Below are 27,398 nucleotides of genomic sequence, written 5' to 3' on the forward strand. Positions count from 1 at the left end.
AGGGCTTTATATTTGGTTTTCCCTGGGGCTGCAGGAGTGGAAAAATTGAGCTTTATTATTTGGATGTACACATAGTCAGCATTATTCAGGCCATGAAAAAGGGGCATGCAGCCGTTATGTCATTTTAATGAGTAATACTGTGTTAGTCTTAGTAAGCAAGACCTGCTATAAAGAGGTGCCTAGACTTGGGTTCTATTAGGGCAGCTTTTGTTTCTTGATATAATGTTGAGATCTGCAGAAAGGGATATTATTGATATTATTATTATTATTATTATTATTATTATTATTGCTTTAGTAGATATCCTTCCCAGATCACATTGCTTTTTCTGTAAATGCTAGTGCAGTATTCTAACAGTAAACATATAGACTGATGAGTAAAATCTGTTTCAGAATTATTGTGCATCAAGATTTTGCTACATCTCAAATTTCTTTGCTTATAGTACTGTGCTGCACAAGCCAAAACCTCATTGAGGCATGAATGACCAACAAGTATTGCAAAATAGTATGTATCTATTCCTGTGTCCATGAAGCCTCCCCCCAGAGTTACGCCTGTCCCCCCCCCCCTTTGTTCTGACAGGTGTCAACTTGTTTAGAGGACTGTTTCAGGTCAGAGGAAAGGTCCAGCTAGTATTACATTTCCACAGTGGCCATCTCAGTGTCTATGGGAAGCCCAGAAGTGGAACATGGGAGGGACAGCGTTTTCTTTAATGTGTTCCCCTACAAGTGGAGCATGCATTTTTAAACATTTTATTATTGCATGCATATCTCACTATTTTTTCCACCAAAAGAATCCAAGGCTGTTTACATGATCTTTCTCCTCTCCATTTTACCTCACAACCTACCTGTGAGATAGGTTATGCAGAGAATCAATAACTGGCCCAGAGTCACTCAGTACATTTTGTGGTTGAAGGAGGACTAGAACCCAGACTTCCTGCATTCAGGTCAACACTCTGACTACTGTGCTCCTATAGAACCTTCACAACTAGTAGCCTTTGGTAACCTTGTCCTTCATGAATTTTCTGATAGTGTTTTCGCAGGTCCACTTTCAGTGTTGTGTAAATCTAGACTTGACCTGTAATGATCTTAATTATGAGATAAATTTCCTGTCTGGAATTTTGACTGTTGGGGCCAACAATCCTCTTTTTATACTTCTCCAGTACCTGGCGTTCTTTGGATGATGTGTAGACCACAAGTTTCTAAACAGTGTGGAAATACCTTAATTCAGGTACAGGAAGTATCTAGAATGAACCAAGTTAGTAACATGTCTTTGTTTTTGTTCTTGTTTTAATCTAAAGTGGGTTTTGCAGATCATTGTTTGCTAAAGCAAGACTATGAAGGTCTATATAACTTACAGTTGACTTTTAAGGTTAAAGGTTTAACATTTGTGTGTTTTGGAAAGTGTTGAATTTGAAAATTATATGGAAACAGGATGGATTTGATTTAAATCAAATGGATTTAAATGCCAGTTTAAATCACTAGTCAGTAAGACTAGATTTAAATCATGGTTCTCTGCTTAATTTGCATGCATGCAGGCCTTACCTGTAGGTAGAGGAACTTCATTAAAATATTCCCAGACTGGGTCTCTTTTGCGACCTGCTGCCGCTATAGGGTTTCTCCTCCAGGGAAAGAGTAATATGATAAAGCTCAGACTGTACACAAAAAGATCCAAAGGCTTACTTGTTTATTTTTTTAAAAAATGCATTATTTTATCCACTCTTTATAGAAACTTTTCCTGTATTTTCATACCATATTCTAGTTCAAATTTATCCTGATAAAAGTGCTATATTTGATCACTCCAAGGCATAAAAAAATCTAATTCAACTTGATTCTCTGATCACAAAGGTTAATTTGTTCTAGAAAAGTGCAAATGCCTTAAAGTGATCTAATATAGCCTGTTTGTTTATCTTCTATTTAGCAAATGAAGCTTGAAAAGTACTCCATGTTATGTTTTTGTCCCAATGCTTGTATTCCGTATATCACAAGTACTTGACTTGAAATATTTGAGGAGGAAAGCTAAGAGACACTAAAGTTTATTATTTATTTAAAACTTTTATATATCATCCACAACTGAGGTCTCTGGACGGTCTTATAATAAAGTGGAGCTCAGCATCCAGTTGCAATCCAGTGTCTCTCAGACCTTGGAAGATCATGGCTTTCCTGTGCAGAGCAGAAAGAATACAGAGGCAAAGGTTTCTTCCATGCTTCTCCCAGTCCAAAAGCACTTAGGCAGTGGATTTTGGCCCTCAGGGTGTGGAAGGGGAGGCTGAGGTCTCCTCCATTTCCTGCTCCTCCTCTCCACAGTGTGTCCATAAACCATAACTGAGGTTCTTGCAACCTAATTCTTAGGTGTTACTTGATTGTAAAGAGTTGTTTTCTGTCATAACATAAAGGGGATTCCTCAGACCATTGCTAAGATGTATAAAACAAGTTGTAACAAGCTTTGGATATTTATGTTACATATTTATTATGAGTTGGATAAGGAATTTTGGGTAATGGGCAGGATAGAAATTTGATAAATAACTTTCCTATGCACATGACACCTTCATTAAAAGGGTTGTGTGATCACTTAGATTTCAACTATATCTGAAGAATTCTCACCATGGTGAAAACCTTGATTAAACAATGCATAGCTTCTTTGTTGCTATAACTCTTGTCACTCAGTATATTTTTATAATCCGTCATGATTTTGGATTGAAGGAGCAAATATGTATAAATAATGTTTTGGCCAGATGTAAGATGTCAAGGGAATTAACACTGGGAGTGATTACAGATCCTATCCCTGTGTTGTACTCTGTAAAACAATATTCCTTATTCATTCTGTATGTTTAAACTCAATTTTGAGTCCATTTAAAATTCATCTCATTAAATACTTAGCAAGGATATACTTGACCCCAGTGTCTGATAAGCAAAGTATTTTTTCCAGATGAAGGAGTGGGAAAGTTTAGCTGTGTTTCAGCACTAAAGCATGGTTGAAACACCAGGTTTTAGAAGCAGTATGCTTCCAAAAGTAAACACAGAACCTTGTATAATTGTGCTAAGAAAGTGGCAAGCAGTGTGCATACCCAACACCATTCTTAGAGTTGCTTTTTATGTTGCTCCAGAAGAAGCATGTTACCCAGATGTGACTGGCTAGTGAATTGAAGAAAGTAAGGAAAAGGAAAAGTAGGTGCTGACTTGGCCCTGTGGGGAAGAAATCTAAAGCTGGGCCTGAAACCATTTTGCAGTTTGACACATTTTGCACTACTGTGGACTGTTTTAAGTTCAATGGAAATAATGTTACCTGTTTGAATTCTGAAAACTATCCATGCATTCATCTGTTGCAGTACTTGTGGGACTATGCTATGCATTTTTGACTTTGTATGAGATGGTGGTAAGCTTGACAAGAAAAGTAAGCAGAGCTTTAACCTATGAAATGTTGTGACCAATAGCTAAGTTATTTATCTATCTATCTATCTATCTATCTATCTATCTATCTATCTATCGCATTTCTAATCTCTCTAGCAACTAATGGTCTCTGGGAAAATTGCAGACAGTTAAAGATTAAAATGTTATGAGCCAGTTTCCAGGTAGACGAGAACAGAAGATGAATGGTTTGTTTAGCAAGCAATGAAGGGAAATTCCCACCTTCAATTTTTTGTTTTTACATTTGAGCAGCAGAATACTTTGAATTCTAATCTGGCACTTAGTATTGCCCATGTGCCTGGGGAGAAAAGCAAGGGAAGATAAAATAACATGAATACACATGTGGTTTCCAGAAATAAGTTATAACATTACAAAATCAAGTTATAATTGCTCTTGTAAATAGCATAAATAAACTAAGAAGTGGTATAAATGCCATTTGGTAGTTTTCAGATGTATTTTAGTTTTTTACCTTTACCTTTTGTAACACATACCAAAATTTTGCTTAACTGTGGGATGGAGTGAGGAGAAGAAACATGGAATGGGAAATAGTTGGATGAAAATCCTTTTAAGTTAAGTATGTAGAAATGCTGACCCAGATCACTAGCTATATCTTGTGGCCTATAGGAAGGTTGACATGTCCCTGGTTCTGGGGGATCCTAGACAGACAGTGAAAACAGGAGATTTATTAAACCTTCACCTCTTATGCCTGGGAGGCTGATTTTTGGAAGACATTTTGATCTGCATCTAATGGGGTACTAGCACTAATGTAAATTATGTTGTGCTAGCATAAGCAACTGCTAGCTCAATGCCAGTGGTATTTGCTGGTGTGACAGCTTTCCTGAAAGAGGTTACTTATACTTCTGCAATGTAATTTATTTTAGCACTAGCACTCAATTGTATATGGCCTCATGTATTGAATTCCACTGGTGGAGTAGACTCTGTGCAGAAAAACAAACACATTGGTCATATTCAAACAATCTTGAAACCATGGTTTGGAGGATGAGGAAAAAAAGCAATAAACTTGGGATCCCATGCTCCTTCCACTTGTTTAATTCCTCGTCATTGTTCATTCCTGCTTCTCTAAAGCAGGAATCTGAAATATGGCCATTCTGTATGTGGTCTTAATAAGGACTTTGAATTGATAAGGACTGTTTGTTTATTTTTCTTAAGCACTCTTAAGTTATTTGTTTTCCGTGTTATAAATATCCGAAGTACATATTATAAAGTTAGTGTATGAAGACTCTTCTGTGACACAGAACATTTTTATTTGCTTTTGCTATGTGGAAATTCCAAGCAAAATGGAAAGGAGCAGGCTAGTTGATATGGGGAGCTCCTCGATACCATAGTTGAGTATTCTTAGTAGAATTTTATTGTAAAATAATTTTTTATCAGAACAAAGGCAGAAAATTTCTACAGGATAGATTTTTATCCAGAAGTTATCAAGACCAGTAACTAGTACAGCAACACAATCAGTGACAGCATGGATGAGACATGTTAGAACTTCACTTGTTTGGAAACAATTGTGATCATTGCATTAATCAAAAAATGGTATGTTACAACATTCTAGCCTAAAATAAAGTGCCTCTTTTTAGGGTTTGTCTTGATAACAAGATGGTTATGTTTCTTTGGACAACATGTTTCATTATTTTTGACAGGAATGCCCAAAGAAAAGTACGATCCACCTGATCCACGGAGGATGTACACAATTATGTCCTCGGAGGAAGCAGCCAATGGGAAAAAATCACACTGGGCAGAGTTGGAAATAAGTGGTAAGAGAAGGAAGACTGGAATAGAGTGGCTAGAAATAGTTAAGGGTTTAAAAAGTATTTCATATTAAACATAAATAAGCTGGTTTAACAGTTTTTATTACTTTCAGCATCTCAACTAAATTCTTCACCCTGTGACCTGCTTCTTACATAATGACAAGCCAGCTATTAAAAATGAGTGCTACCTGCAGCATGCTCACCTCTTTCACTTTAGTGCACAACCCACAATTGGGTCCTTCATAGGTTGTGAGGCATGATGTGCAAATTTGGACCACTGGGTGGTTTAGGGGCAAAACAACCTGACAGTTAACCCAGCCACAGATTATTATGGGTTAATGGCTACGTTGTTTAACCACTAAAGAAATCAGAGGTCTGGATTCACACAACATGTTGCACAATCTACAAAGGAGCTGTTCGTGGATTATGTGGTAAAGTTGATGATGCAGATGCACTGTGACAGTATGCTATTTTATGCATGACAACCCAGTATTTTTAAAACTAGTTAGCTGTCATTATGTCAGAACCAGGTCCATGTCAAACACTGTGTAAAAGGATTTATCAGTGCCAAACCCCCCCCCCACTTTTGAAGTAAAGCATATCTACAACACAGTTGGTCATGCATACTGTATTATTGTACAAACTCTGGGCATGATCCAGTCTGCAGTTAATGTAGCACCCATATCTGGAAGATTTTAGTAGACTCCTTTTCTTTCTACTAATCATACACACATATTGGAACCCATGAACTGCAAAGGGAGTGCACCCAGTATATACATCCAGCCCTACCTCTCTCAGAACATGTGAATTGGAACAAGAGTAAAAAAAATAGCTTGCACTGAGTGGAGGGGTAAGGTTGAACAGGTATAGAAGAGGTGTGCCTAGGACTCCCATTCACACAAGAGCTCTTAGTACTGCCTCAGTGCATACCTGTGAAAAGACACATGGGGGAAGAAAGCAAGGCTTTGATGAGTTTATGGGAATCCTCTGCTGGGCTTGCAGTGAAGTGGGAGGTACCTGTTGAATTTCTCAGCAGCAAAAAAAAGCATCTTCTCATTTTCTGGAGAAGAACTGTGTTTCTGGAGAGTTCTTTAAGCATTTTTCTGCTTACTGTCTTAGCAAGTGAGTAATCCTTAATTTCACAAATTTCCCTTATCTTTAAGCAAAAGGCATGCCAGGTACAGGATTAAAGCTTTTGGATTACACACCTGTGTAAAAGGTATATTTAATTACAGACTATGCTACTTGACCAGTTCTGATATGTTCTTGCTCAGGAAAGATTTGGATTGGGAAACTGGACATTTGATTTAAATTGATATAGCCTGTATGGAAGGTTTGGGGCTTGAGAAGTGCTTGGAATTAAAGGAAGTACTGGCTTAGGTCATGTGGGCTGCTTGAATAACCAAGTTGAAGCATCATAGTTTCACTCGATCTCTCCTGGTGCCTGGTATATTTCTGTAAATGTTTGGCGCGTCATGCATTTCTTTCTTAATGTAATCCCAAGAACATAAGAGCCCTGTCAGATCAGACCAGTGGATCATGTGGTGAGCATCCTCTGGTTTGTAGGCATAGGCCTGCAGTACCCCACTGTTTCTTGCTCTCCTCAGGCTTTGTATCAGAGTCATATGGCCTCTCAATGTGGAGTGAGTCTGTCCTCCATTATTTTGTCTAATCCCCCTTTAAAAGTGAAATTCTTGTGGCAGTGAATTATGTGAAGAATACTTTTTTGAGTCTGTTCTGAACCTATTGCCAAACTTCGGGTCCTGCTTCTACTAATTACTGAATCATTACTATCTGCAACAGCAGGGGGCTGATGGCCTTGGCCCCTTCCAATTTTACTATTCTCTGATTCTACCTACATGGTTGTTGATGGCAAGAGAATTACAGATGGTTGGTAATAGAGAACTTCCCTTTCCAAAAGCCATACTGAATTTTTTTCAGCAGTTTGGTTCTTGTAGAAGTTTAATTCATCTAACTGTAATAAAGCTTTCCCCTAATTTATCTGAGCTAGGTAATGACTGTAATTTCCTGGTTTCATTCTTTTAATGTTGGTGTGTGGACTATCTTACTGGCCTTTGGTATGGAGATTGATTTTAATGTCAAGTTTTGTCAATAGGTCAACAATTTAATAGTTCTAAGAATTTTTGGGACTGTGCCATCTAAACCTGATAATTTCTTTACTGTTTAATTTGTTAATCTCTTGTCACTGCTTCAGCTGTCCTCCTATACAGAGCAATTCAGATATGCATATTTGTCCAACATTTTCTACAATGAAGACTTATACTTGGGTTCTCACCATTCCACCAGATTTCCAGTATGCTATACATCTATATTCTCTTTTAGTACCATACACTGTATTTTCCTATGGTTTGCTTTTCCTGGTTCTGAAATTAGTATGCAAAACATTAAAAACTATCCCTTCCCAAGTGTTTCATTTATGTACAGTTTCTCTAATAACTGATTGCCTACTTTTTGGCCTCTTTAAATGAATATAATTTGTTCATGACCATTTCTACCTTATTGCTAGTTTGATGACCTGGTATAACTATGCTATCATCTCTATGGGATGGGTCATTTTTATTGCTTACCTACAATATAATTCGGACTCACATAATTGAACTCAGTGTAAGGATTGTACCTACAAAAATGAAATGCTTGTAAAAATAATTTTGGATCACAGTCTCATTGAAGGTTAAAATGTTGGGAGGAAAAGTAGCTGTGTTGAAACAAGCTTTTTTTAAAAAAAAGATACATAATTGAAGACAAACTAGTGTTGGTTGTATAGCAAAAGAGCAAGAGATAGTTTTAGAAATTATCTTGCTGTTTTGCTTGTATTGTAAAAGTACATAAACAAGTGCAGGAATGGATATAAAATATATGTTCTGTTGTCTTCCAGGGAAAGTGCGCAGTCTAAGTTCATCGTTGTGGTCACTGACCCACTTGACAGCTTTGCATCTCAGTGACAACTCCTTATCCCGTATTCCTTCAGACATTGCCAAGCTTCACAATCTGGTATATTTGGACCTGTCCTCTAATAAAATCCGCAGTTTGCCAGCAGAACTCGGAAACATGGTGTCACTCAGGTAAGCAGCTTGATTCTTTCACCTGTGAGTCCAGTGTGAAGCCACTTGAGACTTCTGCATCATACTGTATTGTGATTTATCAGGAATCCAGCCTTGGTCAGCTTCTAGCAATTTGAAGTGAAACTCTACTTGGTTTTTTCCAGGTTGTGTTGGAATAATTCAGACTTCTGGTGCTTAGGGAAGTTCTGGTTGCCAGTATTCTATACTCCAGATCATTTCTGCCCAAATGTGGGCTGTTAGGTGTGTAAGCATCTTCCACTGGAGTGTAATCCACTATTTTGCCTCATTCGCCCACTTACTCTTCCCAGTTTTTGGCCATCCTGGAGAAGGACTGTAATACAGCAGTGACTACTCCTGAAAATGTCTCAAATTTCAAGCATGTCCTGTCCAACAGTACAGGTGATTGCTTTTTTAAAAGGGAACCTAAAAGTGTCACAAGCTTGCTGCATGGGCTTCTACTTCAGTTCTTTTTCAGTTGAATGTAAACTTGGCTGTTTGGTGCTGTTTAAAGTTCAATATAATTTGACTTAAAAGATGTCATTGCCCTTTGTGATAGTTCCCACTTTTGTTCCTTTTTCAAAATTTAAATTTGCTAAGTATCAATTTTACCATCCTCAGGTGTCCCTTCATAAAATCATGTCATCCTGTGTGTACTCTTTTCCCATGGAAATAAGGATAGAAACACTGGGGTTAATCACCACATATTGAACAGCCACTATTTTCTGTTGGATCATTGGTAATACCAATGGCAAGACTGAATAGTAACTACTAATGTTTTGAAGGCTAAACCTTTATAAAAGCAGCATCAGCTATGGTATCCAATAGTATAAAAGGTGTGGTTTCATTTTGGTTGTTGTAAGAACAACCAGAGAAACAGCATACCACTTAAGCATTTTTGGCTGTGTGTTGCTATTTTGATGGTTCCTTCAGAGTTGATATTGGCAGTTTTTTGTGGTGTGCATCTTCTATTCAACTTCGTGTTATTGTATTGTTTTACTTTGCATGCCTTTGGATAGATAAAGAAAAGATGCCAATACGGTGTTAATTTTGCAGCAAGGCTGTGTCTGGTAGTCTGCCAGCATTCTCCATTAGCTAAACTATATATTAAAAAAATGCAAGGCAAGGGAATAATCATCTTCTGCCTTGCTCTGCCACTTGTTCCCTACTATTTCTACGCTTACCCTTGCTGCCATCTTTACTTCAAGACGAAGGAGTTGAGGGATAGCAAAATAAAAAAAAGTCATCATTGTCCATTGCCAGAATTAATCTAGTCTAAAATATTTTGCCCACAATGTATCATTTTTTTGATACCTAAAACTGTCATATTCCAGACAATGAGTTGGACCCAAGGTCACAGTTCTGCCAGTGGAACAAATACTACTGGTGGAATGGGACTTTTCTATCCTCTCTTGCCCTCTGCATTCCCTCCAGAGCAAACCTGGCAGCAGGGAAGAGGAAACAATGGTGGGAATATGATCTCAGAGCCCACCAAATGCATTTAATCTACTGCTATATCTCAAAAGAAGTTTGTGATATCTTTTTAAAAGACTTCATTCAGTGTATCTGTAAACAGTAAACTGAGCACCAAAACCAAAAAAGTGGTGAAGAAACCCAGCAGTTCACTCGTCGTGTAATGTGATTGGCTACTGTTTAAATGCTTTAGTGTGTGAGCACCTTACAGCCTTCATTAGTAATCCTGACTATGTAAATTGTTGTTCCATTGTTATTTCTTCATTAATAGTTTAACAAGATTATGTTTAGAAGACTTGCTAGCCAATTTGTTTTAATTCATCATGTTTAATATTCTCTTTAAATTCTACAAGATTGCTAATCCTTACTGTTCAGTTTTCCATTGTTTTTTAAGTGCCTTTTAGTGCAGATTCTCTTTTGTACTTAAACAATTAGTTAGTTTAAAATAATTAACTATATATTTTTGCTACTTTTGTCTTCATTTGACTTGCTAATAGGGAACTCCATTTAAATAACAACCTGTTACGAGTTCTACCATTTGAGCTGGGAAAACTGTTTCAATTACAGACACTGGGTTTGAAAGGTATGAACTTTATTTATTGTTTCGTGCCCTTTGTCTGCATTTTTAATTTTCTTTCATTTTGCAGCAACCATCACTTTCAAGCTGATATGTAATAAATAAAACTACTACTTGGAATTGACTTACTAAGAACTAAACACTGTCAAATTGTGCTGTTCACTGTATTCCTTCTTAAAGGACATTCCCCTCTTTATAAGATGCTGAACTAGCTCTGGTGTTTTCCACACCTATATAAACCTCAAGTATCTGTTATTGGCTCACATTTTTCCTCATCTTGCCCCATACCTGATCCCAAACTGATCTAGTGTGCTGATGGTTTTATGAAGTAAGAGTCTCAAATTTTCAATCATTTGCTTCCAGTGTTCTGAACTGAGCTTCCCATATATTAGCTTTAGAATCAAAAGCATCTAGATCCATATTCTTCTTGTGTTCTCATCGTTTTCCCTCTCCTGACACTTTTACAGGGAACCCACTTACACAGGATATTCTGAATCTCTATCAGGAACCAGACGGAACAAGAAGGCTACTGAATTACTTGCTTGATAACCTGGCAGGTACTGCAAAAAGAAGTAAGTAGTGACTTTCTAGCACATGCATTTCTGCCCTTTATAATAAATACAATCTTATACTTACTTTTGTCTTCCTTAATAGTTTCAACAGAACAGCCACCTCCTAGATCTTGGATTATGTTGCAAGAACCAGATCGAACGAGACCAACAGGTAGCAAGCACTGAAGTATCTGTGCTCAGATTACTGACTTTCCAGTTATGTTGCCTGAACAACATTTTAAAGTTCCCTTCTTTCTTCTAGCATCTAGTGTAGATATTCTAGAGGTAAAATGGTGGGTATATGTTTTAAATTGGAAAAACTGATACTTAAAAGGTTTCATTTTCTTTTAAATTTTGGAACAATATATTGCTTTATACATGCTGTCAAATCTTTTTTGAAAAATTATTTGCATGGTAGAAAAATACTTTTTAAACTCATTTCCTCATTCAACAGTCCAATCCTGTGGATCAGAGTTTACTCAGAAATAAATCCTTCCAATTTTAGTGGGGCTTAGTCCAGGTATGAAACAAACCCTTAGTTAATTTAGGGTTGAAATCAAGTAAGAGCTCCTTAGTAATTTAAAAGCTATCCTCATCTTGGAAAAATCCTTTAAATTTCTAATATAAGATGGCTTTAGATCTTGAAGGGGGAAGTTTCAACCATGGCCTTTGCAAGCAAAAGACATTCAAATCTAGTTTTTATTATACCAAAGCATTGTATACCAACCTTCTAGTGTAAAGGAACCACTTTGATTGCCACCATATTTAATTGAAACATTGAAAAGTGCAATGAATTAGAAGCCAGGCGGCAGCATTAACTATTACAACCAAAACATAACAAATGTTGGCTGAATTCGCACATCACCACAACCCCTGTCAGCTTGCAGTGGCATGTTCCAGCAATCACTTTGGCTATGTAAGCCCTATCTGGCATTTGCCATGCCGTGTCATATAATAAAACTCTGGCAGTTTGGGCTTTGGAAGGATTAAACAACCCTCATACCATCATCATCGCCTGGGTTTGTGTGACATGGGAAGCCATGGTAATGGTTGGCCAGGGTTTACATATTTGGAATGGTAGCTAATACATGTGAAGCATTCAGAAGATTAATTAACTTCAGGTGGTTTGTTGTGATATGCCTACAAGCCCATGATCTGCTACCCATAGTTGGGTGTCTATATTCTATAAAGAAAACAAAAATGCTCTTCAGGGTCAGCTGTCAGTGATATATTAGGGTTTGATTAGACAAAGCCAAAAACAGATTAGTTTATTGAAAGTTAATGAACCTTGTCATAATTTGTTTAAATTAGGTGTTTCTCTGTGTAAGAAAATTTCTTTGTTTTGCAGCTCTGTTCTCTGTCATGTGCTACAATGTTCTCTGTGATAAATATGCTACTCGGCAGCTATATGGCTATTGCCCATCATGGGCATTGAACTGGGAATACAGGAAAAAGGCTATTATGCAGGAAATCTTAAGCTGTAATGCTGATATCATAAGTCTCCAGGTGAGAAATGATTTTGTTCTTTATGTATTCATCATGTTTTAAAGTTTAAACCTGAGCAGTTTTAGTGTGTAAGTAATTGTTCTCTGTGTGACAACTATAGCATGCTCTTCTGTATTTCTTCTTTGTGTTAAAATGAGCCATCAGTTTCTGCTGTAAGAATCATTTTCATGTAGCTGCAATAGTACAGTCAGATGAGTAGGGAAATGGTAAAGGAGCACTACAAACCCCAAATATTTGTTGTCTCCCATTCCCACCCCCTATAGCAAGAAGCACATGAGAATCAATTCCGGATTTATCATTCTTGCATAGAGATTGATTTGATATCCCATCTGTTAGTAAGATAGGCTATGTGGCTGCAGTGGATGTGCCAAGCTAGCAGATGCTGTAAAAAAGAGTTGCAGAGCTTCTCTGCTGGGGATTACACAGGCCTTGAAGCAGAAAACAGGAATTAGGGTCAACCTTGCTGGCCAATGCTCATTTCATCAAGCCAGGAAAAATCTATTTTGTTGTATTAAATGTTATACCCTGTCGTATCTCAAGAACTGAAGGTTGAGCCTCAGTAGATCGAAATGGTACAAAAATATAACATTTCAACTAATTTAAAGGATCAAAGCTCTGCCCAGGTTCTCTGCCCTTCCCTCCCCCTTCTTGTGTTCTTTCTTTACTGTTGTTCTCATTGTTGCAAGCACCACATGAATTACAAAATTCTATTTTGTGATTATACAAAAAATTGATACCATGACTAGCATTTAAGAACTGCAGGATTCTCATTGCAGTTCTTTATGTGCTCTCACAGAATGCTGTGGTTCATTTATAATTTGGCTCATGAAGATGATTTTGTTGAAAAGGGTTTGGTGCCCAGTTGTCCATCCATGATCAGGAGTACAGTTTGATCTTGTGTGAGTTTTGTGGACTCCAGGTCTGATTGCTGTTTGACAGGGCTAGAATATAACTTGAGCTTTTTTATGTGGCCATTTTGTGTTTTGTCCAGTGCTTAGTCTCTATTCCTGTGCATTAGCTTCAGTTTATACTGTAAATGATTGACTGTTCTAATGCCATATTTTGCATCTCACAGAAATGCATATTCCATTTTCCACTTAGTTCTTCCTGTTGAAGTGCTAGACTATTTTTATTTATTACTGAAGTTAGTTTAGGGCACAATCCTATACATGTTTTGTCGGTAAAGGCTGTGCAGTGTCCAGCATTCCATAGTTGCTATGGTTGACTGACTAACGTTGGGAGCTGCCGGACTTTTTTCTGCCTAAACATGCATAGCATTGCATCCTTAGTGGCTTCTGCATGTCCTGTTCAGATGGGAGGTGGAGAACTGCCTTGCCAGATCACATGGTACAATTCTGTGTGGCTAGGCTCACTCCTTCAGTCATGTGAACCTGCATGCTTTTTGGGAACATTAAGATAACACACTTCCTTCATTCCTGTTTTGTGCTTGTGTTGTGGGTTCAACCATTTTTCAGCAATTCAGTGTGGTGACCATTTCAGTATATTGTGTCCCATTTCTTCATTAGGAAGCCTAAACAGCTTACATAAGTAGTATTTAGATGCTAATTGGCTTCATGTCAAGTTCGTTCCACACCCATTTAGTTTGAACAAGACTACAGTGTCAAGTGATCCCAGACCATTTTCTAGGCTTTCTCATTTGTGCAGTGCTGAATGATTGAATCAGAATTTACACATGGAAGCAAGGAGGAGGATTTGCTACCTCTGTTTTTGGAAATTGTTTCCACCCACTTTTCAGGAGTCTGGCCCGGCTGGGCAGCAGGGGAGATAGGGACAGGGACCATCTGCTTCTAACAGCCCCATTAGATGCACCTTTGTCAGGATCCAATGCAATATATAATTCTTAACTCTGCTTCTCTTCCCTCCCCTTCTCTGCCATGCTTTGTCCTTGTGGACACTATCAACACACTTTTTCAGAAGATCTAACTTAAAGTCTTGCTTTATAACAAACTTTTGGGAGAGCTTGATCTTGAGTTATTTAAGCCCCCTTTTTTTAAGTTGCACTGTATATCTGGTACTCAAGTAATTGTATGCTTTCTTCCATTTTAGGAGGTCGAAACTGAGCAGTACTACAGTTTCTTCTTAGCAGAATTGAAAGAACGTGGGTACAATGGATTCTTTAGTCCGAAATCTAGAGCTAGGACAATGTCTGAACAAGAAAGAAAACATGTTGATGGCTGTGCAATATTTTTCAAGACAGAAAAGTAAGCAAAATGTTGGTTACAGTGGCTGAAGCTGGCTTAATACTTTAATTGCAAACTAGCCCCATCTACAGTGACTTAAGTCCTCTGGCATTAGCTTTTCTCCATAATAAAAAACTGAGGCATTCCTGTAGTCCTGAGTTTAGTTACTTTGTATTATACATTCTTGTTTTGCAAAAAGGGATTTTGTTGGTGATCTGGGAATCTAGAAATACCCCAACTATTTAAGGCAACAGTTTCATTCACTAATGAAATATGAAGAAATATAGTTCTCATTCGTGGATTTTTGTAATAGTCCAGCATTTCCTGAGGAACGTGAAATGATTAGTATGGAAGTTTTCATAGTGAATAAAATGTATGAATACTGGAGCTTTTGTATAATGTTTAAAGATGTATATATCTGACTGCTATACCTTTTGATAACATACATTAAAATGTAATAAACATTTTTCTAGAGGTTACTTGAGTTGCTCCTAAGATAGCTGGTGTATCATAGTGGTTAAAGGACTGAACTATGAAATTGAGCATCTCTGATTCAAATCTCTCTGCTCATTGGGTGGCCGTAGGTATGCCAGTCCCTTAGGCTGAATCCTCCCTGCCCCAAATTTGTAGTATTACAGGATTGTTGCAAGAATTACACCAATGTTAAGTATTACTATCATTATTAAGGCAGTGTAAATCTAACAGTAAAATGTAATACTTCTTTAGAAGGCAGTATTTTTCTAGTGTATAAGGCTTGTACAAACAGTCCCTGGTTTAAACCTCACCTTGATTATGAATGCACCAGAAGGCTTTAAGCAAGCTAATCTCTAAGGATTAATTGCCCCCATCATGCAGTGTGTTGGCAAGACTGGGCACCAATGTACTGTGTGTCAGGCACTTTGAGAACTCTGAAGCACCATATAAATGATTAGTTCAGCACATCCTAATACTAGAACACGTAGGCGGTTGGCAAGTAAATGATTATATGAAGGCCGTACTAACATTGGCTCTGTGGCAGTGCAAATCATGTTGCACTAGCAGGAATGGCCTCTAACCCAACAGGAAGTTAGGACTTAATAGTGCAGCTCTGGAAACTAGCTGAAATTAGGACTTCTTTTCTGCAACTTCCCCTGCGTTTTCCTGTTCTGGAAGAACTAGCTTGAGCTAGTTGTTAGTTAGGGTATCAAGCTAGCTGTCATTCCTGCTACTGCAAGGGCAGTGTTGCATACTGTCCAAAGTATGTGTGCATTTTAAAAATTCATATATATCAGACCATTGTATTATCAGTATTTCACATTTTTGATGATCACAAATTTAAAGACATGTTGCAGTGGTTGTATATTCAGCACGTTTCTGAAAACTGGCACATCTATAATGAAAAATCCTTAAGATTGAGAGTAAAGATAGCCATTTTTCAAGTAGTAATGTTCCTCTGCACACATGTGGTAACTTTGTTTTCTTTTACCATTTTACCAAATGGTATTCTCCCTTGCCTGATCAAAAACCCAGCTTAAGTTGCAGCTGTGTATGTTGTAAGAAGCTACCATTTGCTCATTGCCTATACACTGAAGAAGTACTACTGTATTATTTCTGTATTTATAAAATGGAGAATAAATCTCACATGGAGTTCCGATTTCTGTGTGTGTGTGTGTTTTGTTTTTGTTTTAAGGTTCACTTTGGTTCAGAAGCATACTGTTGAATTCAACCAACTGGCTATGGCAAACTCAGAAGGATCTGAAGCAATGCTGAACAGAGTAATGACAAAAGATAACATTGGAGTTGCTGTGTTGTTAGAGTTACGAAAGGAATTAATAGAAATGTCATGTAAGTAAAAAGTAATCTGGTGTTTAGATTGAATCCCACTCTGTGTGCAACCCTAACCCTTTCCAGACTTGAATAGACATATCACATGGAACAAAATTAGTAACTATAGGCTAATAGTGATCTATAGGCTAATAGTAATAGAAATAGTGATATTTTAAAGCTTTCTGTGTTTTATGCTGAAATGAATTTATGATTGAAAATTTATCTAAAATTCCAGAGGCTATATGGCAAGCTTAGAGGTGATAAAAAAGCCATTTCTCACATTTCAAAACTGTCTAGACCTCTACACCAGTGGAGAAATGAACATCCCCAGGATTTCCAAGCAGTGCTGAAACACAAATGTCTTTCTCTCCATCATCATTACCTACTCAGAGTTTTGCATAACTTCTGTGACAGTGGATGTAGGGTGACATTCTGCTTCAATGTACTCATACTTTCCCTGATAATACCATTTTTAATTTATTTAAAATCTAAGCTCTTGTAGTTTTAAAGGCAGGGTTAAAGGCTAAAGCAAGATTAGGGGAAACAGTGAAGATTCTTGGGGAGAGAAAAGGATTTGTTTAAAATTAATTGTTCACTCCTTCCTTAGTCATGCCTGTAGCTTACACCCATGATTCTCATGCTTCTTTTCCTTTGACTGCTGTATTGTGTTTGTTTATTTCATTTCTATACTGCTCAATAGCCAGAAGGCTCTCTGTGCTTGCCCAGTTTTGCAAATTAAAACACTGCTTATCATCATATGGATGACTGTCTCGGGTGCTGAATGAAGCTGTATCTTGTGAGTTAAGTAAACATGTCTGCAGCTTGTCACTGCAGACAATAGCCCTATTCAGAGATTACTGGCATGAAGGGGCAATGCAGAAACAAACAGCATATGTTTAACCCTACCTTGAAATCACCCAGCTTCTAATGTGTTGAGGAATACATTCTGCGGCACAGTGCCTCTTCACCTGCGGAGGGTTCCCAGATTGCAAATCACACAGGGAGTCTCCATAGTAGAACAGCCACCATACTGCAGATACTGCACTGAAATTGGGGGATCTGGCCTGAGTTACATGACAATGGGTCCAGGGCTGATGGTGCATCCATTTCTGCCTTCATCACCGCTTTCATGGCTGTAACACCTTCACAAGGCCACTGTCTTTCCAAATTGCAGAATTTCAATCTGGATATCCTTTTCTTTAATGGAGAAAGCACAGTGACTGAAGGATGTTGCAGTTAAAGTACAATTCTCTCTGTGTGTAATCATGTTTGCTACAAAACTCTATGTGCTACCAGTGGTTTTAAAGATACTGTTCATTTGCTGCGGCTATTTGTTATCATACCAATAATGTAATGAAGCCAGCAGAGGGAGCAGAGAACTCCTTGTTTTTTGACTCATAAAATGGCTGGCTGAGTTTAAAAAAAAACCTGGTTATGTGAGGTTCATGTTAATTATCACTAGCTGACTTGATTTATCTGTCGACAAATTTTTTAAAGTGTTTTTACTCATGGAAGCCATGCATTTATCCCGCTTGACGTTTCTTTTACTTCCCATTTCAGCTGGCAAGCCACACCCTGGAACAGACAAACAGCTTGTCCTTGTAGCAAATGCACACATGCACTGGGACCCAGAGTATTCTGATGTGAAGCTGGTGCAAACCATGATGTTTCTTTCTGAAGTGAAGAACATAATTGACAAAGCCTCTCGGAGTCTCAAGCCTGGAATTTCAGGAGACCATGCTACAATTCCACTTGTACTGTGTGCAGATCTAAATTCTCTGCCAGATTCTGGTAAACACAACCATATTCAATTTAATTCTTAAAACTGCAGTCAAGACTTTTAGGGATTTTCTTCTGTACTGAATTTGGAGATATATGCTTCAAGCCCTATGGTAGGAAAGCATCAGCTATAAAGGTGGCAGTTAAGAAAATCATAGGAGAGTTCACCTGAGTGGTGATAAACTTCTTTTTGATAAGAAAGAAAACTTCTTTCTTTGTGGTAATACTTTCTGATTGTGGAACTAATTAAAGGTGTTAACCCTGTGTTGACTAAGAGGCAGCGTGAACCAGGAAGTTCCTATTAAGCATCTCATGAACCATTATTTTTTTCAGCCTCAGCATTTCATTTGCAACATGGGGATAATAATACTGAGCTACCTTAAAGGTTTGCTGTAAGGATTACTGATGCGTGTGAATTGTTTTGATCACTGCATAAATACATGAATGTTCAGTGGTGGCGTACATCTTGCTTTGCTTGCAGATGGAAGGCCCCTGGCACTAAGAGGTGGAAGGCGCTGTGCAGCTGTTTTGTTTTTTCTTAATAACATTTCTGCAGGAAGGGAAAGATGGTACAAGCAGTTGGAATGCTCAGGAAGGTCACAAAGCAGAGTATCCCTTTTGCATCCCTTGTAAAATTTTCCGAATAAGGCAGGGCAGTGATATGATAAAGGTCTTATTTGGAAGTATTCATAGTCTGTTTTTCTATTCTTAGTATGTTTGTCTTAGCCCTAAATAATCCCTTGTGGGCCCATGTGGTAGTTAAAAACAGATTGTGGCAGCATCTTTGGAATAGCACACTAGCTTTGGTTGCAGTACTACTATGAGCAACAGCATGCTTAGTATGGTGCTGTCTTATTTTCTCTCTCAGGTGTGGTTGAATATTTGAGCACTGGTGGCGTGGAAACAAACCACAAAGATTTTAAGGAACTGAGATATAATGAAAGTCTCACTAACTTCAGTTGTAATGGGAAAAATGGGACAACCAATGGAAGGATCACTCATGGTTTCAAGTTGAAGAGTGCCTATGAGAATGGCCTAATGCCTTATACAAATTACACATTTGATTTCAAGGTAAGATGTCAGTTGAAACATTCTTCTAGTATTGTTCCTGCTCTGGGGTCTATTTAGAATAGTATGCATGGGGCTATATGAGGAATCTGTTTTCGGGCTGCTAAGCCATCAGATTCCTTCAACTCGACTGCCTGGATTCTGGTCCACTTTCCATATTTGACGCTGAGCGCATCAAACATTTGTTCACATGGGCACCCATCTGGAATTGAGTGCATATGAATGCCACATAAGCCATATCCCTCTTCCGTGCATGTGACTTGTAGGCTTGGTCTGTGCCTCACGTGCTACAGAGGAAGGTTGCTGGGTTGTGCAAGAGGAGTTCTGTGAGTGTTGACGAACATCCTCCTAGCTCAGTTTGTTTCCTAAGCAAGGTCTGAGCATGAGAAAGAAGTCCGATGAACAGAAGCAGGTGGTTTTCCGAGGGATTGTCACAACCCTAAGCATGCAAACCCTGCATAAAGAAACTTTATGAAGGAGCTTGGACAGAGATAGAAGGAACGATTGTTGGCATATGCATGTGAAGAGAGGGTGGGGGAATAAGTTTTCCAAAGAAGTTGATTGTGGAAGCTCTTTGACAGGTTTACAGTTAGAGAAGAAAGTTCTCCCAGGCATGAGATCCACGCTTCTTAAAAACCTCAAAGCAATGGCTACTGCTTGTGCTTAAAAATGTGGTTGCTATGGAAGAGAAATCCCTGGAAAGTGGAGTTATGCAAAGCGCTTGAACGCTACACAGGAACAATACTTAATGTATTTTAAAACATTCTTAAAAGTGTTTTAAGAATATTTTAATTTACCCAAGATAGCAGAAAGGGTGTACAAAAGAAATACAGACCAAAATTAGCTACAAGACTATAAAAGATTCCAATATAAAAACAGTACATAAACTAAACACAAATCAGCATGAAACTTTAAAATGCCTGGAAAATAATTCTGTTTAAACTGATAATAGCTTTGATGCTAGACAAGCCTTGATGGGGAGGCTATTCCAGAGAGTGTGCCCCCACAGAGAAGGCTCTCCGCTTACTGTTTATGCAATGAGTTTTACCTGTAAAAGGAACCCAGAAAAGTGCTGCCTTTGAAGATCTTCAGATATGGGTGGGCTGATATGTAGAGAGGTGCTTCTTCAGGTGTTTGGGTCCCAGACCATTTAGAGGTATTCAAGGTATTGAATTAAATTCAGAAGCAAATAGGGAATCAATATACCTCTAAGGATGGGTTTAATATGAACCAACTAATATTTTAAGCTATTTGGGGCAATCTGTTACTGATAACCAATTCGAAGGCTACCATAGCTTAGACCACTGTACAGGTCCTACCTACCTGTAAATTAGGTAGGTATATAGCTGATGAACCAGTCAAAGCAGGGTAAAGGTACTCCATGCCTCCTGACCTTCAAGTGTTAGTGCTGGATCCAGGAGTATTTCCAAGCTACACATCCAAGGGAGAAACACAACCCCCTCTAGAACAGGATATACACCGATACCTCAGTCTTGTCAGGATTCAGCTAAAGCTCAGCTTTCATCTAGGCTGTTACTTACTGCAGGCACCAGTGCGGCACCTGCGCATCCCCATCTCAGGCAGGTGAATTAAAGAGCTGCATGTCATCAGCATACTGATGAGACTTGAGTTTTAACTTCCCTCTAACCTCCCATAGATGCACGGTGGGTGGGGAGAGACTTGAGGCCTGTGGAACCTCATAATACATTTGGCACAAGACAGAGCAATAATTGTCCAGCACCAAATTCTGGAAACAAACATCCAAGTAGGACTGGAACTAGTGTAAACAGTGATGCCAGATCCCAACCAAATCAGCAACTCCAGAAGAATGCCAGTAGTATCAAAAGCTCCTGGGAAGGCCAGAAAAATCAAAAGTTCTTTCTTCTACACCTCTCCCTTGCCAAAGGGTATCCAGCAAGGTCACCTGAGGCAATTCCTGTCTCAAAACCAGGCCCAGCACCAGGTTAAAATGTATCTAGAAAATCAGCTTTATCCAGTATTGCCTGGAATTGATCAGTGATCACATGTTCAAACTCCTTGCTCAAAAGGAAATATTACTATATCCCCATAGTTGGTTACTCTTTTTGGGTCTAGGTTAGATTTCTTCAGAAACAGCTGAGTTACTCCCATTTGTAAGGGGACTGGCACCATCTTCTCTCTCAGGGAGGAATTTATAACATCCAGGACCAACCAGTTATCCCCTCCTTGTTAGATGAAACAAGCCAAGATGGGCAAAGGCCAAGTATACAAATGGTCAGTTCAAACACAAAGTCCAAAGTGTGCCCTGCAGAACGTGTTGGGACAATCTATTTTGAAACAGTCTCATTATAGTCATAGTTATGAAGACCTGAGCTGTCCCAGCATGAATACTGATATCCTGCAACACCACACCTGAGATGACTTCAGCCACTCAGGGAGACTAGGCAGCAAGGTGAATAGGAATTAAAGGGATTGTATGAATGTGGGTCCAAGATAGATGTTTGTAGTATAGCCTTTGATTTGTTTTAAAAAAGGTTCGCAAAAGGATTGAGGCCTTTGAATTGTGGTGCTGGTGGAGACTCCTGCGAGTCCCTTGGACCGCAAGGCGATCAAACCGGTCAGTCCTAGAGGAGATCAACCCTGACTGCTCTTTAGAAGGCCAGATACTGAAGATGAAACTCAAATACTTTGGCCACCTAATGAGGAGGAAGGACTCGCTGGAGAAGAGTCTAATGCTGGGAACAATAGATGGCAAAAGAAGAAGGGGATGGCAGAGGATGAGGTGGCTAGACGGAGTCACTGAAGCAGTTGGTGTGAGCTTAAGTGGACTCCGGGAGACGGTGGAGGACAGGAGGGCCTGGAGGAATTTTGTCCATGGGGTCGCGATGGGTCGAACACGACTTCGCGATTAACAACAAATTTTCTATATTGCCTCTCATACAATCAATCAGTTTTAAAAACTTAAACCAACTAAGTAAAACTAAGAAACAACAAAAATCCACAGTGAAATAAACCGTAAACCAGCAGTAGGAACATGACATAGTCCTGTTCAAACAGAGGTGTTTTGTATTTACTGTTTTAGTCTCTGCAGAATAACAGAAGTGTGCTGAAATATACAACTTTTGAAACCCTAGCCCTCACCCTTTCAGTGGAAACTTGTCACACCTTCACATCTGATGCTAAACTATGGGGAGAGTCACATTTCTTAGTGTATGTGAGATTTGTACTGTTTACAGCTTGAACTGGTTCTGGAACCTCATTGGTAACTAGCATATTTCAATATTGGAGAAATGAGATGCTGGCTTGGCACCCACTGGCCTGGCATACTTCTGAAAATATGGTTTGCCCAATTCTCTCTCCTCCTTTTTAGGGTATTATTGACTACATCTTCTACTCTAAACCTCAGCTGAATATTCTTGGCATCCTGGGACCTTTGGATCATCATTGGCTAATAGAGAACAATATAAGTGGCTGTCCACACCCACTCATTCCTTCTGACCACTTCTCTCTTTTTGCACAACTGGAGCTGGTGCTGCCTTTCCTGCCCCCGGTAAATGGAATCCATCTGCCTGGCAGGAGGTAGTCAAGTACATTTTAGAGGGCAACCTCAATCTCATTTGTAAAATTGTAAAATCTGAACATAGAGGAGTGAGGTATGGCCAACAGGGATCTTTCTTAATGATCTTAATTTTAAATCTAATTATTTGATAAAGAAATAGTAAAAGCCAGGTGCTATCAGACACACAATTCTGAGCCCAACATGCTTTATATACTGTTAGACAGGGATTGGTGCATTGGCACCTTTCTTAGGTTTGTTACAAGTAATCTGTTTGTTCTATCCAATGTAATATTTCATGCCTTGAAAATAGGGAATTACTATAATAAATTCTCTTTTGCACAGATACCTGTAGCACTACTTTTTTGAGGCCAGTAGTAAAACATCAAAAGACCATTCTTCCATACTTCACTCCCTTCTTTTTCAGACTTGTTTGTTTGTATAATATAGAATTTGAATTTAGCCTTTATTGATTGTATATGAACAACAGAAAACCTGATTTATGAGATTTTGTACTTTAAAAAAATCAGATTTGGAAAATGATTGTATTGTAAACTAAGGCTAAATTTTTATCTGTTTCATGTGTTATAAAGGCCAGCTTGTAAAAGAAGCTGCATCAGGCTTTCTCTGCTAATGATTTGCACTGTTAGGGTTTTAAGCCCTTATGTACTACTTCATTTTTTAAATTGAGAACACAGCTTTTAAATTTAAATTTGATGAAATCATTGCAAATTTCTTCCAGCTAGCTAACCTACATGCATTTCTTTTTTTCTTTTTTGTTTAACTTAAACAACAGATAAGTGGTTGCAGATTAGGCTTTTGTGTTGATAGCTTTTATTAAAATATATGTTCTAACATTTTTCTGTCTGAAGTGGAACTGCAGAACATTATATACAGCTTTCTGGTATCTGTGTTAAGTCATCCATTTCCTAGCTCCACTGTGCCTGCTTGATTTTGTTCTCAATTAGCACTGCCTGTGCACGCAGAGAGAACCTGTGCATCCTCTTTTATTTTTTTAAATAATGTTAACATTTTGTGAAAATTTTATGAAGATACTTTTGTATAAGCTGTGGCATCTATTTTTTTCCTTTGTGAAGTGTTGAATATCACTTTTTGAACATGTTCAGATGGTGGGTACACAAATGCTAAGCTTCTGATACCCATGCACTGCTTCTTTCAGTGTCATTGCACAAAGCTGTGTTTGTTTCTCTCCACCCCACCACCAGTGCTATCATGTGAATTCCTTTTCAATTTAACCATATTCCTCAGTCATTCCTCAGTCATCATTCCTTAAAGGTAAAATGTACCATTTTCTACTTTATGAAGCAGTGTAACTAGACATGTGTTTTCAGTACAGGTTCCCTAGACAACACTTCAGATCAGTCATTAAAGTGACCAAGTCCTATTCTATAAAGTGTCAACAAAACTAAGGATATAGTGTACCCTCCTAGTGCCATTTGTATTTGAAAGCCAAGTCTGTGTGTGTCTGTGTGTGTGTGTGTATACGCACACCCACACACTGTCCTAAAAGGGAAATTCTTTCTAATCCTCAGCAAATATACCACCAGTAATAAATCCATTTCATAATTAGAGAGAGAACTCGGTCAGACTGCTTTTGTTTCAACTGCAGGCAGAGAAACAAAAGCTCACTCTCGAATTGAGCTGTTCTGAAAATAATAAACGTTTTAGAAACTAAAATGCATCTTTGTAATAATGATTGAAAATTTTATAAAGAGGAAATTATCAGCACTTAGAAGTGCTTAAGCATTTTGTTTTAAAGAGAACAATAAATTTGCAAGGAGCTCATGTTTGAAAAACATTTTTAAATTTCAGTAGGAAAAGTCTAGATCTTGAATCCTTGTCTAGGACCTGTTTTTTTTTTTCTTTTGTTACTTGTTTTTTAGTTCAAACACCAAACATGTCCAGTTTATAATCAATACATCGGAATGCTGGTAATAATTGATGTAGTAGATTCAATGAGTAGTGTTGCTTTTTCTGTTCTTGTTTTTTGGGTTTGGGGTTTATTTTGTAAAAGTGTGAATAAAAGGTGTTTTACTCATGTTTCCTTAACAATGTGTTGGTAATGTGCATCATGACAATTTTCAGTGGCAGTGGAGCCAATTTAGCTTGTCATATTCAGCAACCTGTTTTGTTTCCTGATTACCTTAGTTATTTAATAGTATGTCCAGAAAGCTTTATGGAAGGGAAGCACTTATTCATTTTATATTTCTAGGAGGAATTAATTCTTCCTTTTTAGCTGGAGCTTGAGTGCACTTGGTAAATCCTAAAGGTTTAAGCTTTACACATGCATTTTCACCTTTCTTTGTTCAGTCTTAAAATATCTTTATATGAATTTATGGCAGCACATTAAAAGGTTACGAGCCCATTTATGTGCTCAAGGACTCTCTTCTTGCCTGAACATGTTACAATCTATGGGCAGCTCAAATTACTTTTCCATGTTTGGGATAATAAGATTCTTGAAGAATGAGAGCTCGGAAAATAGCAGACTACTTTTGACATGAATAGACTTGGTCAGATACTACAATAATGAACTGAATCTCAATCTGAGGAAATAGTCTGCATCTTTGCAGAATGATATAAGCTGCACCAAATGTGTCTGGCAGTAGATTTCACTAAAGTAATACTTTTAAAATTCCTGCATCACACAAATTCAGACATTTCATAAATGAATGCAATAAACTCTCTGTCTTCACAAAATGATAATTTTCAATAACCTTAACACTTTATTTACTTAAGGTGGCTTTGGATGTTGCCATAATATATGTTCCTTGTTTCTTATTTAACATACTTGCATCTTTTCAAGAGAGCATAAAGCATTGCTGAGCAGTATGAGGCTCCTTCACCCCATCTCCAGTTGAAACCAACTAGGTATTTCTCTAGCAACAATCAGATATGGAAAACATCTCCTGATCACCTGTGTATTTTTAATAATGTGCATTAATTCAATTAAGGTGGCATTTAATAGGGAAATATAAAATATTATAGATTATGGGGTTTTAAGATCGAAGAGAAACGTCTCTAGGAAATGTGTGTAATTATTTTGTCCCTCTTTATGGGTTTAAAACATTCAAGTCTCAGCTGTGAAGCTAACCCATTCAGGATGCAGACGTGACACCCAGTGATAATAAAACTCTTTTAAAACTATATAAATTCTGCTATGGCTAACATGTATAATAGTAGGTTCAAATGTCAAGTCCTCACTTCATCCAAGGGGCGAAGAATTCAAAGACAAAATAATTGCACTACAATTTTCAACAAAAATAATCACTCTGCACATTTTACAAGTCAAATTGACAGCTTACATAGTGAGTCTGTTTTTCCCATCCAGCCTGACACAGTATTTTAGTATATGTTAACTCCTGCTATACTTTTTGGTTGTGTATGCTTTTTTAAAATGTAGGTATCTTGGTATGTTTAAGTAGTGTCTAAAACTTAGATTACCTAGTCTCTCTTCACAGTACTTCTGTATAACGTGTAATGCACTGGACTAACTCTTGTTTACCATATGTGTAACAAAAAAAACAAAAAAAAAAACCAGCACATCATCTGCACTAAGCTCAAAGAATGTTGCATTTGTCTATAGGCAGCTCTTCAATATGATAAATGGGAAATTGAATATGGTCTGATGGTAAACAAGGGCTTTTACTGTTCTCTTCAGTGGAACTTTCTTCTTGGTCAAATTTTAACTAGCTAGTATTATATTTATATACAGGGTTGTCTTTTTTTTCTTTACCAATGTATTTTCCTACTCATAGCTGACCAATAAATTCAATATCTGTTTCAAATCTCTTTGAAGTCTAATTTTCATATTTCACCTCTGCCTGTAAACACATCCAAACAGGCAATGAATTGTTCTAACATTTCAGTGTTAATTCACTCTCCTAAAAGAGATCTCCCACAGTTGCATTACTTAAAACAGTTACAAGGCTGCAATTGCAAAGATGGACAGGTCCATTCATTTAAATATATATATATTTGTGGAGTGCATATCCTAGCTTCTACACCTTTCTTTTTCTCATCGAGAATTAAATACCTCCACACAATGTACACACTGTATTTAAATGGCAGTATGTCACTGATAAAACCGGTAAGAGCTGCCCTAATTAAAGTGTTATAATAGGGGAAGACAGCTACTAGGAAAGTGTCTAGTATTTTGAAGGCTTCAGGAATTTGTTGAGGTAAAACCTATTCCAGCAGTCCTAGGAGCTGTCACAATTCATGTTGGCCCACATACATTTTTACAAAGCGGGGCATGGACAGTCTGGTAGTGTTGCCCAAATGAGCTGCATGCACTTTTATTTTCAAAATACTTTTAAACAGCTTTTCCATTTGCTACAGCCATTATCAGATCAACAACAATAAGGAAACTCCTTCCCATGGATGCTTAGGGCCACATTTTTGAAAGCTCAGTTAAGTCTGTTACTGATAGAACTATTCCAGTTTGGTAGAATTTGTAGGCAGTATTTGCATAATAAATTACAGCCTCAGTGTACAAACAGTGCTGGTCTGTTAGTTTACAATTTATAGTTTGTTTTTCAATAATTGTTCTTTGTTAAATGTGGCTATATAAAATTAAAGACTTTAGAGAATAGAGGAAGAACAAAAAACAAACCTACCCCAACCTTTTCGAAAACTG

At 37.9% G+C, this 27,398-nt stretch overlaps 1 protein-coding gene across 4 annotated transcripts in view; it reads left to right on the forward strand.

The window, feature by feature from the left end:
- The window catches only part of CNOT6 (CCR4-NOT transcription complex subunit 6), a 41,145-nt gene extending 14,594 nt beyond the window's left edge, over positions 1-26,551 (forward strand). For 3 of the 4 annotated variants that reach the window (XM_044454250.1, XM_044454249.1, XM_044454248.1), the window contains 11 exons: positions 5,058-5,171; positions 8,062-8,248; positions 10,216-10,301; positions 10,763-10,867; positions 10,950-11,018; positions 12,195-12,352; positions 14,420-14,574; positions 16,223-16,377; positions 17,920-18,150; positions 19,007-19,209; positions 22,556-26,551. In XM_044454250.1, coding sequence (XP_044310185.1) covers positions 5,060-5,171; positions 8,062-8,248; positions 10,216-10,301; positions 10,763-10,867; positions 10,950-11,018; positions 12,195-12,352; positions 14,420-14,574; positions 16,223-16,377; positions 17,920-18,150; positions 19,007-19,209; positions 22,556-22,768 — 1,674 coding nt within the window. In that variant the 5' untranslated portion in view covers positions 5,058-5,059 and the 3' untranslated portion in view covers positions 22,769-26,551. Of the gene's footprint in view, positions 1-5,057; positions 5,172-7,380; positions 7,480-8,061; positions 8,249-10,215; positions 10,302-10,762; positions 10,868-10,949; positions 11,019-12,194; positions 12,353-14,419; positions 14,575-16,222; positions 16,378-17,919; positions 18,151-19,006; positions 19,210-22,555 lie in introns of those variants that run through there. The other variant, XM_044454251.1, reaches the window with a different exon arrangement.
- The last annotated feature ends 847 nt before the right edge of the window (positions 26,552-27,398 follow it).

The sequence above is a fragment of the Varanus komodoensis genome, unplaced genomic scaffold (genome assembly GCF_004798865.1).
Source record: "Varanus komodoensis strain SLA01 unplaced genomic scaffold, ASM479886v1 scaffold7_3, whole genome shotgun sequence".
Lineage (NCBI taxonomy): Eukaryota > Metazoa > Chordata > Lepidosauria > Squamata > Varanidae > Varanus > Varanus komodoensis.